The sequence below is a fragment of the Cyanistes caeruleus genome, chromosome 12, assembly GCF_971803275.1.
Source record: "Cyanistes caeruleus chromosome 12, bCyaCae1.hap1.1, whole genome shotgun sequence".
In the NCBI taxonomy this organism is placed as follows: Eukaryota; Metazoa; Chordata; class Aves; order Passeriformes; family Paridae; genus Cyanistes; species Cyanistes caeruleus.
The window spans coordinates 3,744,188-3,759,065 of record NC_141712.1 but is presented as its reverse complement, the minus strand read 5'-3'; the positions used below and the strand labels follow the sequence as shown (position 1 = coordinate 3,759,065).

General features: G+C 42.9%; 1 protein-coding gene across 3 annotated transcripts in view; it reads right to left on the bottom strand.

The window, feature by feature from the left end:
* PEPD (peptidase D) overlaps positions 1 to 14,575 on the bottom strand; it is a 145,978-nt gene extending 131,403 nt beyond the window's left edge. Inside the window, exons 1-3 of one of the 3 annotated variants that reach the window (XM_086847814.1) lie at positions 14,291 to 14,575; positions 8,484 to 8,667; positions 7,148 to 7,275 (exon numbers count right to left, since the gene is read on the bottom strand). In XM_086847814.1, coding sequence (XP_086703940.1) covers positions 7,148 to 7,275; positions 8,484 to 8,667; positions 14,291 to 14,307 — 329 coding nt within the window. In that variant the 5' untranslated portion in view covers positions 14,308 to 14,575. Of the gene's footprint in view, positions 1 to 7,147; positions 7,276 to 8,483; positions 8,668 to 9,014; positions 9,089 to 14,290 lie in introns of those variants that run through there. The other 2 variants (XM_086847815.1, XM_086847816.1) reach the window with 2 other exon arrangements.
* Positions 14,576 to 14,878: the final 303 nt, after the last annotated feature.

Genomic DNA, 14,878 nt, shown 5'->3' with positions numbered 1-14,878 from the left:
ATATCCCACACACAGAAGCAATATAGCAAGCTCTGGAATGTGAGTAGCATGTCTCACAGCTCCCATATTAATCAGTAACAGAGTGAGAGAAAGCAGCACTGATTTTTACAGCAGCATTAGATGACCTTATTAAGATGTTAAATAATTATAAGACATTATATATATTATTATAAGATGTTATTATTATCAGATGAGCAGCTTTAAGAAGAAAAGGGATAACATTCCCATTTTACAACTTGTAAGGAAAGCCAAGCCACAAAGAAATTAAATGAAGTTGACACATCAATGGGCACAAAGCAAAGACAAAACCTACCCTTGCTCACAGTGCCCTATCCACCACGTCATGTTGTCCCTGCCAGACAAAGAAGTGTCCCCCAGGACTGGGGTTGTGGCCACCTGCTCTGACTGCCAGAGCTCCAGCAAAACACAGCAGTAAAACACAATCTGCCCACTTTGCACTCACATTTAACTTTCAAGAAGCATTAATATTAATGATACATTTCCCTAACATATTTTAATAGACCAGTCAGGTTTGTTTTTTCTTTGTTTCTCAACAGAGACCACACTCTGTCAGAGAGTCCTTCCTGAGCACACAGACAGGTCACAGGGAATGAAAAACCTAAGGAAAACAACATCAAGAGCTAGGAATGTGGAATTTCAGAAGTGCAAGAATAGAGGAACAGTTGTAGGTATTTCACTTGAGGTTTTTTCACTGAAGTGCCCTCCCAAATGCAGGGCAACAAGAAGCAGAGCTCTGCCCTCAGGCTGGGCAGTGGCACAGCAGAAGGCAGAGTGGAGGTGCAGATCCTTGTTGGAGCACTGCTGGCAAACCCCCACAGACATTTCTTTTGCTGCAGCTCACCTTCCTACCAGCAGCAGCCAAGTCCTTGTAGAAAAAACACAGAGCACGCCTGATAAAAAAAAAACAGCTTGGATTCTCTGATATTTCAAAATGTTATCGGGAGTTTATATCACTGAACTCAGTACTCCTGGTAGCACATTACATAAAGTATAAAATAAGAAATGCCTGGTGGGGGCTATCAACATTCCCTGCAGCACCACCAAAATGAGATGTGCTATCTCAATCCGTGGTTTGAAGCCACATCCGGATATTAAAAAACTCTGGTGCAGCATCATCGAACAGATTTGCTTAGTGCTGGTTCTTCTCTCAATATGCCTGAATCAAACAGAGCAGAGGAAAAAGAAGACCTTTAATGCTTACAAAACCATCAACTGGAGCATTCACTTAAAGGTGTGTGCTGGTAGAGATGGCCAATCAATGGATTGATACAAATCGCTATTAGGGTTTCAAGCCTTCTCAACAAGAAACTTAAGCTGTTCGAAAAAGCCATAACAAAGCAAAGATTTATAAAAATAATTACACATTCATCCCAGACCAAGCAAGGCTTGTGGACAATAAGAATACTGGGACAATGACTAAACAGAACATTTGAGAAATCTGAGCATCTGAGCAGTGCTCTTAGATAAAACAATTGTCAGTAAAGTAGCAAGAGCAATCCAGACATAAATTATTCTGAAAAAGTCATTTTTATCCACAGAGAAATTGGGCAGCTGGTCCATGGGAATCTCATGAGGTTTAACAAGACCAAGTGCTCAGGCTGAAGAACCCTCAGGATCAATCTGGGCTGGGAATGAACAGGTCAAGAGCAGCCCTGGGAGAAGGACTTGGGGGTGCTGGGCCTGCCCCGGCCGTGGGCGCTGGGAGCCCAAAGCCCCTGCCCTGGGGAGGGGATTGTGCCCCTCTGGGCCTCAGGTGAGACCCCACCTGCAGAGCTGCCCCAGCCTGGGCCCAGCACAGCAAGGAGCTGGAGCTGCTGCAGAGAGCCCAGAGGAGGCTCCAGGATGATCACAGAGCTGGGAGAACTGGGATTGTTCAGCCTGGAAAAGAGAAGTTTCAGGGTGACCTGAAGCCTCCCACTGCCAGAAGGAGCCAAAAAAAAAGGTGGAGAAAGTCTGTTTTCAAGAGCCTGGAGAGACAGGACAAGGGGGAATAGCTTCAAACTAAAATAGAGTAGTTTAGATTACATATTAGAAAGAATTTTTTCCCTGTCAGGGTGCTGAGTTCCTGGCACAGGGTGCCCAGAGCAGCTGGGGCTGCCCCACCCCTGGAAGAGTCCAAGGCCAGGCTGGACAGGGCTTGGAGCACCCTGGGATAGTGGAAGGTGTCCCTGCCCATGGTGGGAGGTTGGAACTTGATCTTTGAAGTCCCTTCCAAGCCAGGCCATTCTATGATTCTATGAAATGCAATAGTAAATGAATGGGGGACAAGAAATGGAAATCAGTGTACAAGGAGAGAACTGGACTCATGGAAAAAAAGCACCCCAGGAAATTGCACAAGTCTTGTCAATCAAAAGCAGCCAGCTATATTGTGTAGTTTTGAAAGGATCAGATGAAGAGTAAAACAACAAATGTACTACCTGAATAATAGCAAAACATTTGACTAAAAACTCTCTCAAGGCTGCTACTCTCCAAAATCAACTCAAATTGCCTTGGACAGAAACACTACAATGTAACCTGAAACCAAATGACTGGTCATCATAGGAAAATGGAAAAGCCTAAAAGAGGAATTAAAATAAATAAATAAAAAGATGAGCATTCCCTGGGCTGGGAAAATCTCCAACTGCCACACTGAAAAGTGCTGTGTCAATTTAAACTGATGTTCCCAGAAGTTAAAGCAACAAACAGAAATGGACTGCAAGTCTTGATTAGTGGGATACTGCAAAGATTGAAATTAGTTCTGACACTGCTCACAGACAGAGGCAAACTGAGTATGTTTTGAGACCCATAGAGAACATTTCCAGGTGGTAACAAACTTTGCAGATAAATTGCAATGCCAATTGGTAGAAAACAATAATAAGATGACCTAAAGTGATTAAAACCTGGGGTTTTTTTAAACAGCAAAATAAGGATTCAGTGAGTACTGGGAAGTGACAAACTGCAGTAAAAGATCAGACTGAGAGACACAGAAAAGCATATTTCATTTTAGAGAAAAAATTACAATAAAAATAGCAGGAGATGGCAGATCAGTTCTGAAGGTGAAACAAAAAACCACACAGCTCTGGAGCAGGCTATGGAGAAGAGGACCTGTATGCTCCACCTTAATAAAACTCCTGTAGAAGATGTCCTTCATACCTGCAAAATGTACATTAAGAAGAGCAATTAAAATAATCTGGAGTTCATTCCCTACAACCCCCACACACACTCCACTCCCTTTCCAAAGAGCTGTCCCCACTGTCAGCTTCCCTTCTACAGACCTTGCCCTCTTGTTACCAGAACAAGGGTAATTAATGCACCAATCTCCATCAGCATGATACAGTCAGACAAACATAACATGCTCTGCATGATTTAACACTTACCATTATTCAAAATACAAATGCCACAAAATCTCACCAATCTCCATTAAGAGAAGGGATCAAGAAATCTATTTCTTAGCTTCTAATTTTCATGGTCACAAAAAGTCTATAAGAAAAAAAATGTAAAAGGCCACACAGACTGAGGGGGCTACTTCTTTTACAAAAGTGTTTAGAGGAAAAAAAGCAAACAAACAAAAAACCCCAACCATATACTTCTGAATTTATTTTTTTTTCAAAAGGCAGTAAAACTACTCAGCTTTGCTGATGTCAGTCAAGTGTAATCATCAAAACCAAAGGTTGATTTTGCTTGTAACCTACTTGAAATCTATTACAATGTTTTAAAGAGCTTCCTCATTAGGTCACTGAGAAATAACTAACATTTGCAAAGCATTTCACTGTGCTTTATTACAGCTCCAAGAGCTAATCCAAGGTTCAACTTTGAACACACAGACAGCTCTCAATCAAATTCATGGAAAAACATTACTTATAGTGGGTCAGATTAAAGCTGCAATATTTACCAGTCATCCAGCAGAGCTTCAGAGAAAACACAGCAATCTGCACCATTAACTGAGCACCACAACACCATTTTATTCTCTGAACCATTAACACATTTGTGTTTCTAAAGTTAGAGCATGAAAGGGTTAAATACTTTTTTTGTCTTCTAATAAAAACACTCTATGTGGCAAGGCTATTAAGTTATTCTGGCATGCTCTCCACATAAAGCAGCTGCTGTACAGTATGTTTTACTTTATAAAATATCTTTAATCAGCACACTGACTAGTTCTGTCATTTATAATTAAGGAGGTAAATGGCAGGTGCAGCATTAATTAGCAAAACTGAAGTCTTTGTGAAGACATGCAGTCATACCAACTCAATGCTTTCCAGGAATAGAAATGATGGCTAACAGCTTTGTTGCACCAAAAACTTGACTAGGTAAGACTGTGCCAAGAAAGAGGGACATTTACAAAACATTTACACTTCTGAAGCCTTTACTATCCTATATTACCAGATTAATTTCTTAAACTCTTCCTTCTAAAGTTAAAAACAGAAGAATATTCAGGAGCAGAAAAGCCACAGAGTCATTCTCAGAGTCTCTGTGCCTGCCCTACAAATGATGGAGGCACAGGGGCAGAGGTACAAGTCAAGAGACATGCAAAGTGGTTCTCTTACTTGGAAAGGTTTTTCCAGCCAACAGGTAAGAAATTGGCTGGCCCAACATCTGGAGAAATGCTCACACCCATAATTTAAAAACAGAGCAATGTTGTTGTAATCCCTTCCATCAATGTAGGACCACCAGTCCTACAATTACCCTCATACAATTCTGCAACTGCCACCTGGGAGTTCCTTTGGGTTCCTTTGGAGAAGGTCCATAGTCTGGGAGTTAAACTAAATCTCTCTTTTAAAACTGCAGAGGTTATTTTGGCTTGAAGGACTCCTGAAAGGTAGCCTTACAACTATTTTTACCCATCTTCAGAGCACACACACTTTCAGCATCCATAACTCTTGCAAAGTGGCAGTCACCCTTAACACCAGTACTGCTTGGTGCTGTGTTGTGGGCTGGTCCCAGCCCAGAGTGGTGCATTCCCCACCTCCATGTCCTCCTCTTCTGCAGAGTGCCCAGGCTCCCTCAGCACACAGCACCACTCAGAAAAACAAGAGCAGTGGTGAGGCTGGAAAAATTCTGCTGTTCATGGTCTCATTTGTAAACTTTCAGTCTGCTGGTCTCCAGGCAAACACTCTGAGATACTGCACTGCCTTTGGCCAAATTAAGACTGCAATCTGAAGGGAGGCAAGAAGCCCCATTTTTGTATTACTTCAAGGCAAAAAGGTGAATCCTTCTGAATGACACATTATCCACACTATACGTGTTCTTCAGAAATGAAGGCACAACACTACATCAAATGATATATTTAGTAGTACAGCAGTGGTAAAACTGTAGTAAAGAGACTTTTTCATTAATTTTAAGAGAATCTATGTGTTTCTGCCCTAATTCATAGGCTCCCACATTTGTCTTAAAAATAAGAAAGCAGAAGAGACACTGGACAAAGCAACTCCACCCCATGCTATGAAGCAGCAGCCCAGCTGCAGACCTCTGTCAGATACCAATCTCTCAAACACCACACAAGGCATTACACTGATTTGTGCTCCACTGATGTTAAATGACTGTTTCTCCAGTGGGTAAATAGTGCCTTCCATGAAGTAAGCATTTCTGAGGCAAACTGTAGTAATAAACTGCAGTGGATGGAAGGCATACTTACTTGTGTTTTTCTTTCAGTGCTAATTTTGAGTTAAAATTGAATCTTCTGGGAAGAAACACAACCTCTAGCTGTGTGCAGCACCCGCTGCCAACAAACTTATGAAGCAGAACTGCTACTGACTCACAAATGAGTTATTCACCCATCCTCCTTCTGACAAGCAGAAAAAAGTACATGACCACAGCTGACAGAAGAGAAAACAAGATTCAAACACAGGAATTCAGGAAGGGTAAGGAGAAGAATTTAGAAAACAACAAAGACCATTTGTTATACCCTGCAAGAAGACACAATGACAGTAAATCACTTTTAACTGGACTTAATTCTGTAAATGGACAGATAACATGTGCTGCACAAACAAATCAAAAAGGCCACTAGTTATAAACACCACAATATTTTGTCTGAGAATGCAAAATGAGATGCTGGAATTTCAATAATATTTTTAAGCTTTTTTATATTAGGCACAATAGGTGTAGGTACGAAACAGCTGTTTTGAACTTGCAGAAGAGAACTTAAAGATAGGAAAAATCTTTATCTATAAATGGGAACAAGCACCAAGTGTGAACAGATTTCAGTACACATGGGGGGCTTACAGAACCTGCCCTCCCAGACAGGTGTGGCTCACAGATAAAATATTTCAGACAGCAGTATGAAGATTTTTATGCCATCACAATTTCAGTCCCCAGACAGGTTTAAGACAGTGAAATTCTTATAAACTCTCAGAGAAGACAGCAGCCATGCCCTGCCATATGGTCTGGCACAGTTCAGCACATGGGATCAGTTACAACTGTTTTCCTTTTCCCAAAATTAGCATTAAAATATAAGTGATAGCTTCAATTAGAAGTGAAGCAGCTTGTCAGAAGATTAAATTAGAAGCAATCCAATGTTCTGAGACAATGTAGATGATACAAAAATTACAGTTTGGTAGAGGGTGTAAATACAATTAAGACTGAGAAAATAAATGAACACATAAATAAATCAATTCCTCCACTACTATGGCACTGTGCAGTATTTACTACCAGGGAAGATGGAGAGATGTTTATGGCATACCCACAGAACAGCATTAAAATCACATTTTTCTGTCTGTGAGTTCATTTCAAAAAACCCTATCAGAGGCTAAACTACCTTATGCCATTCAGAAAGCTTCATTAGCTAAAGTTGCTGGAAACTGGCAAAACAGCTTGAAAAAGCCTGCTTTATTATTTAACTTGCTTGGGCTTAACACAAGATACTGACTTTTCTTTATGGTTCTCCTTCCCCTCAGAGCTACCATGAGATTCATGGGTTCTAATTCTAAGGGTATTGTGCTCCAAGTGGTGGTAGATCATTTCATATCACATGATCAATATCAACTGATCATGTTTTGTATCTCTGTTTGTATATATCACTCTATGTATATATCATTCCCACGACATGATTTGGTGGAATCTGATTAAATGACACAACACTGGAGCTCTACAGGCAGTTACATTATATAAAGTACTCAGATACACCAGAATGCAGTTAAAAGACAGGTCTTACTTTCCCATCCAAACAGCATAGCTTTCAGGGAGTTGTGGAACAAAAAGTATAGATCTTCCAGTATCAACATCTACTGCTCCAAAGCAGCCTGCTTCAGTTACTCCAAAAGTCCAGTGAAAGTAAGATTCCTAGGTTAAAACAAAATATATTCTTAGACCTTACTTCTACCAGCTCTAAAAATACACTACAGTACATATTAATTCCTATTTCCACATATCTGGAAGAGGACTCTTGCTTTTGGAGGGGTTTAAGTCTAGACCTTTTCAGACTGGTTAGTTTTAAGTTAGAATAATACAAATCCCTTGGTTGGCAACTGGAAAGGATCAGAGATTAATAAACTACCATAAAGAGGTTAACTCAGCACATTAAACATACACCACACATTAAAATACATTCTTCCAATCTAGAAGTAGGGAAGGTATTATCAGGGAGAAACAATCATGTCACAAGAGACAAGGCAAAAGGAGAGTGAAGCTTCATTGGGTTCCAAAGGCAGAGTGCTGAAGTGAAACCCCAACCCTCCCCAGAGAAGAGGAAGCTGCACTAGGAACAGCCCTTAGCCAAGACTTATTTTAAGAACAAGCAAGCAAACAACAAGACATCTAACAAAACAGGATTTAATTTTGGTAAGAACAGGCATATGCTCTAGTACCCTGAAAAGTGCATCTCCTCTAAAACCAGACTAATAACTACATTAAGATATGTACTATCTAAATTAGAATTTACTGGGTTTGTTTCTTCATAACATAACTCAATTAAGTTCAAAAAACAAAGTGCTGCAGAAACCATGCAGGGTATGTGATATGCATAATTTGAGTTCTTTTACACCAACATCCCCTGAACATGTTAAGTCCTATCTGTGACAGGAGAACACATGGGTACTTAAGGAGGAGTCTAATTTAAGATACATGTTATAAATTCCAAGATACAGGCTGCTGTATCATGAAATATACTTTTCTATTAATTACTTCAGCTTAGGTCCACTGTAACATGTTTCATTACACAAATAAGGCTGTTTTTTGGATCACAGAGAAGACTGAAAAAATGAAAAAAATGAAAAAAATACTCCACTGCTGTCTTCAAGATTAGATTCAAACACTGCTGAGCAGTAAGGCCTTCAACAGGTGAAGGCCCTTTAAATAACAAATATAATGAGCCTGCGCTAAAGCACTGAAAGTGAGAGCAGCTCAAAGCTGAAGAAGCAATGTTATAAAGAAGCCAATTTATTGAAGCAAGACAATGTACATCAGAGAGACAAAGAGAAAATAATTTAAAATCATTTTAAAAATTCATGCAAAGAGAGTTTCTTAATTCGAAGTTTTGATTCAGCTCTTACCTGGCGAAACACAATACCAGTATCAGTACAGTATCTCTGGGTTTCTTCTCCACCCTGCAGCAGAACAACTGAATTCTTCTGGACATCCTTATTCTGTCTCAGGCGCTCACACAGTCGTCTTCTGTTCAAGGCAAAAAGTGCTACAGGCACTTTCAAAGTCTCATTCCCCAGCCAAAAGGAGGGTCTAGAAGAGATTTTTTCAATTGACAATTAAAGGCAAAGACAGTGGTTAGCACAATTTAGATGCACAGTGTTCACTAGTTTAGTTCAACTCTACTATAAAGGTGAAAACAACAGACAAGGCTGGCTGCAGGTACAGCCCACAGCACGTCCCTCATTACACCCCTTTGGGTAACACAGCACAAAGGGACTGCAGCCCATGTCAGCTGAGGAGAGGCAGAGCAGGAGGGAAGAAAATTAGCTCTGAGTTGCTGAAAACAGAAGTGGAGTTAAGTCTAGCAAGTCCTTCTGGGAAACAGGGGGCAGAGAGTAAAGATGATGGATAGCAGACACAGGACTGTGGTAACTGACAATAGGCAAATAAGAGATTTTTAGGCTTCAGGCATTAGCTTGAGCTTGTTGAAAGCAAGTCACATAACTTTCTCAGACTGGCCTGAGAAGTGTGGCCTGGGAAATCATAAGGAGGAACCCAAACAGTCCTTGGAGAAGGAAAGCAACCTTTGCAGGTGTTGTTTGGATCCTTGATGTTTGTTTGTAAGAAACAGCCAAAGGGTGGTGTTCCAATTGACCAGTGAAGGTAATGTGTTGATTTAATGACCAATGAGAGTTTTACCTTTCCAGACCTTCTTGGACCTGTCTATAAAAGAAGATCTGGAATAATAAAACTTGTTGTCTCGTGCAGGCCAGCTAGAGAGTCTGTGTCATGCTTTACCATTCCTAACATAGCACAACACAGGACAACAGCACTTCCCATACTCACACAGGATCTGCCATCTCTTTTCTATGTATGTATGTTTATTTTTGCATGCACACAAGCAGCTTCAGCTGGTGAACTCAACCATGTGGCCACAGGAGCACGTATTGGGTGCCACAGCTGGACCCTGAGTCAACACAAGTGCGCTGAGACAGCCCAGAAAGTTTCTGAAAGGTTGTACTCAACAGTTTCAACTGCAAGGATACAGTTTAAAAGCAGAGGACTCGCTGTTACTAAGTCATTTTAGAAGTTTAAAGTGCCTCAAGAATATGTGGCTGATTCACCCACATTAGTTTCAGGTCCATAAGTACAGTTTGGAGCTCTACCAGTAGAAACACTACAGCTTTTCTGGGATCTGGAGCAGAGGGAGGAGTTTAACCAGATGCTGTGAGAAGAATCTAAATGCAGTTTGTTTTGGGGGTGGTTTTTTATGCTTAATATAGCAAAGATATGCTTTGGAGCTTCAGTATTAGAGATGATCAATAAAATTTATCCATAAAATCCTATTATTTAAGCCAAATTTGTCCCTCAGCTTCTCCACGACTGAATGGACAGTCACTTTCTATCAGCTGTGCTTTACAGGAGATGTCAGAAAGGTGCAGTTAACTTGTTACTATGTTAAGATGACAAGAAATGAGCCAGCCACCAAAGGATTTAACCTTAGAGGAGCAAAGCCCCACATCTTAATTATTATATAGCTTTCATAGGCAATCTGAAAGGTAACCTTTGATTTATAGCTGCATAACCTCCTAAAAGACTTTATCAACCTCAGAAATGTAAACCCTATAATTTCCTACTGCAACCACAGCATAAAAGAGCTAATGAAATACTTTCTTTTACTTGCTTATAACCACTTGTTGTAACAGCATAAGTAATTTTAAAAGGTAAAAGACTGTTCTTGCTAATCCAGTTTTCAAACTCTCTGCTCACAAGTTCAGCTGGTGGTGCACAAAACCCAGAAGTGTTTATTTTAATTTCTTCCAACACACAGCTGACAACCCAGCACCAAGGCAGGAAATCATCCCAAGGGCTGCAGACTACCTACTGCAGCACATCAGCACAGCATAAGCTTTCGTTTTGGGGTACCCACACCTGAAGGAAGCACGTTCATACAATCCTAGCAAAAGCTGCAGGAAGTTCTAAGTCAGATAGTGAACCTTAAACTAAAAATAGGCAAGGCTTTCCAGGTACAAAGCTGTGGCTCAGTAATTCAGCAACGCACAAGAGGCTGAAAATGCTGTTCTCCAAACATGATCATCCCTTGGAGTAAATACATGCAAAGGCCTGGAAACCATGTGCTCACCTTACAGGACATTTATAAAAGAAGGAGAGAACATCATCAGATACCCTTATACCATATGTTCTCAGACCTTTGTATCTGCTGATAAAAAAACCCCAACAAAACAGACAGAGGTTGTAGCACAGCCTGTCTCATGTTTTGCTTCAAAGGAAGGAAGAAAGTCACCTTCATTCCTTCATTGCAATTTTACTCACTTCACAAGTTTGGGAATCTTTTTCTGTGATTTAAAAAAAAAAAAAAAAAAAGACAGAACTCTGACCTCTCTCCTCCAGGCCTATTCCCACACCCTGGAGTTCAGATGAAGCTGCTACAAAGGCACATTTTCATCTCCCTTAAGTCTAATATTAATGCTTTTATTACACTTAAAACCTTTGACAATCTAAATGAGACTCAAGGAGAAATAATTACATCAGGTAGCTATTCATACCAGTAATTTTACTAAGCCACTCCATTGTGCCTTTTAGTGGGATCTTAATGCTAAAGCTAAAATGTATTCTAGTGCAAAATGGAAGTTCTTGTGCACATTTTCTCTAGGTGTTCTCTAAGCGTGTTCTTCCTTGGACAGAAGAGATCCCATTTTCCCTGTCTGAATATGATGCCACAATGTTAATCCACAGCAGAGCATGGCCTCTGCAGTTATTTTAGAGTGGCACATTTTCTTTAGAGTCATGGCCCTGGTCTCTGTTTTAAGGCTCCTGTAGAAATCACAACAGCTGAGCATGCTGGACCCTGCAGCAAGGGCTGCAGAACCTGAGGACTCAGCTGAGTGTTGCTGCAAATCCTGCTCTGTTCTCAGGCTCTCTGCTGAGCACTCATGTTAATTCATACCTTGCCAGGAAATATACCTACTTTCACAACTGGAATCCTGCAGAGAAAACCAGCTAGGTTTTAGAGAGAATATTCAACTATAATATTTTAGGAGTTTTCTTCCTCCACAGCTCTTGTTCCCTTTTTATTCCTGCAAGCACCCGGATACCAAACTGACGGCACCCCCATGGACGGACTGACAACACGGCAGAACAAGAACACCCACAGGTGCTGCTTTGCCTGCAGAGATCTTGGCACACATGAACCATGCATGAGCTTTCCACAGCTAACACAGAGAGCTCTTTTCAGAGACAACACTGACAGGGGCATTTAAGTTTTACAAAAAGGTGTATGGCTGTACACCCGGCTTTCCATGGCAAATAAAAATTGGGAAACAGAACTCCCATAATACTCAAGATCATGAGAAAAAAAATGTGAGACATAGGACTGCCTGTTCAGTGACTTGCAGTAAATTGAGAGGGTACACATATTTAGCTGTCTCACATGTGTATCAACCCTACAAATACACATGCAATTACAGTGTAAGCAGTGTAAAACTATGGTATTTGCCTTGGAACAAAACTGCCACAAAATTCTCGCTAGGGAAGAAACTACAAGTTTTTCATTTTAGTCCATGATCTCTAATCACCCAGTTATATCCCACAAGACACACAAATCATAGAATGGGTTGGGTAGGAACAAACCTTAAAGATCATCTTGTCCCATGTCCCTGTCATGGGCAAGGACACCTTCCACTAGCTGGTTTTGTGCTTTGCACAGCCTGGCTTTGAACACCACCAGTGCTGGGGCATCCACAAACCTCCCTGGGAAACCTGCTCCAGTATCTTATCACTCTTACAGTTAAAAATTTCTAGTATCCAGCCTAAATTCCTGCTCTTTCAGTTTCTACCCATTACTCCTTGCCCTATCACTACACCTCCTGATGAGTCCCCCTCCAGTTTCCCTGCAGCCCTTTCAGATACTGGAAGGTGCTGTGAGTCTCCACACAGCCTTCTCCTTCCCAGACTGAACAGCCCCAATTTTCTCAGCTTGTCTTCTTTACAAGAGGCACTTCAGTCCTTTGATCAATGTCATGGCCTCCTCTGGACTTGCTTCAGCAGAGTTATCAGAATTGAATTAATACAACACATCGGCTGGTCCCTTAAGGTCAGTTTCTTCTGTTAGCACAAGGACTCTGGCATCTCCAGCCACAAACTCAATACAAAACTCTCATATGAAGTTACACATTTAAAGAAGTATATTTGATTGAAGCACTGCTTTGTGGTGCACACCTCTTTGAAGCTATGCAAGCTTCTGCAAATAAACCTTAGCTGGTATCAAAAGTGGATACTTGCAAGAACAAAACAGGGCAAGAGAGGCTCAGCTCCATTGTTTTCTCCAGTCTGGTACCAGCATTCAGCCACTGCTCAGTCTGGTAAAGGCCTCCCACAGTAGCTGACAGCTTCCTGCTGGCTGTCACATACAATTTTTATGATCACTTAGACCCAAGCTCACAGACAAGCTCTTTTATTTTATTATACTGCAAGTGAAATATAGCTAGGAACATTAAACTACATCTGTTTCTTCAAAGGATATTTTTCTTTTGCCTGGAGCTCCTGATTTTCAATGCTTATTTCAGAATCTTACAGAGCGTACATTCTGGCACGATATGATTCATCTAACGTTTTGGATTTGTTGTAAAGCAACCACCAGAACACACTGGTAACCAAAACTCCTATTTTATTTCTGGTTTTCCTACCATTTTTCAGTTAACCTTTTGTACTTCTGGGTTTTTTGAGCAGAAAATTAATGGACTGCCATTACTGTTCCATTGAGATCCCACAGAGAGGATCCAGATTTCAATGAAGACGAGAAACCACTGAAACTACTTTTCAGTAAATTATCACTTGTTTATTGACTGGGCCTTATTTATTTATTTGTTTGTTTTGAACAACAGATTCATCAGCATCAGCCTGAAGCCTAAGCAATTTCCAGTGCTGTTTCTACATCCCATATGTGAAGCGCAAGAGGCCCGTGCTAACAGCAGCGCGAGGAAACAGGTGCTACAACCAAACAGCAAAAGCAACTAAGACTGTTCAAGGTATAAAATGGGTATTTTCTTCACGGCCAGCTCGGTGTTTCTTGTGAAGCTGACAGCTTTTACTCCCGGCGGCGCTCCGTGTCCTCGGCAGCAGCCCGGGGCAGGGCGGCTCCCGGGGCAGGGAACGCCCGGGCAGCGCCGGGGGCTCCAGAGCCGGGGGGATCCCACAGGGACGGCAGCGACCGCCCCACAGCCCCGCTCACACCCGGCCCCGGCCTCACCCGTGCTCGGCAACTTTGGAAACTTCCCCCTTCGTCTGGATACGGTTATAATGGCACCTTCTTGCAGCACGGGAAGAAATGGCTGAATTTTGTTATAAAACGTGGGAAAGCCCCTGTGCTATGTAATCCAAGTCACCTTTAAGCATCGCTTCCAAACCTGAGACAACTTAAAGGATAATGCACGCCTAGGGACGAGGCACTGCGAGCCAACCCGACCCTTCACAGCTCTCACCGACCCACGCAGAGCCCGAAATCCTTTCGGGGAACCCCGGGTCCAGCGCACGCAGTCCGGCGCCAGCCTATGCCCTGCCTGCCCGGCCCCACCGCCGGCCCACCGGGCCCCCCGCGAGCCCTCAGCGGCCGCGCCGTGCCCCTGGCAGGGAGCGGGGGCTGCGGGGGCTGCGGGGGCTGCGGGGTCCCGGTGCCGCTCGGCCGCGCACTCACCCCGCCGCCGCAGCCATGTTCGCTCGCCGGCCCCGCGCGGTCACGTGGCGGCGGCGCCGCAGCGCGGGGCGGGCGGAGCGGCCACAGCACGCTCCCTTCTCGGCCCCGCCGTGCTCCCCTCACGGTCCCGCCGCGCTCTCCTCGCAACCCCGACACATTCCTCTCACGGCCCCTCCGTGCTGCCCTCGGAGCCCCGCCACGCTCCCCTCACGGCTCCGCCACGCTCCCTTCTCGGCCCCGCCGTGCTCTCCTCACGGCCCCGCCGCGCTCCCCTCACGGCCCCGCAGCCCCGCCACAGGCCGGGCTGACACCGCACCGGGACCCCCCGACCCCGGGAGTGTCGTCCTGAGGGACCATCTGTGGTTATTCCGGCCCTGTCCACCCGTGCTGGCTTCTAAGGAACAGTTCCAGGCCTCGAAGCCAATATAACATAATGTAAATACAATCTCTTACAGATGATTGCTGCCCTACCGCTGACCTGTCCTCAATGGTTTCTCAAATGTCCACTTCATGTGCAGTTCTACTGTAATCCCTGGGAGAGATGTTTTCCACCTGCATTTTGAAGTAGTGAAGGTTTTTAACACTAGA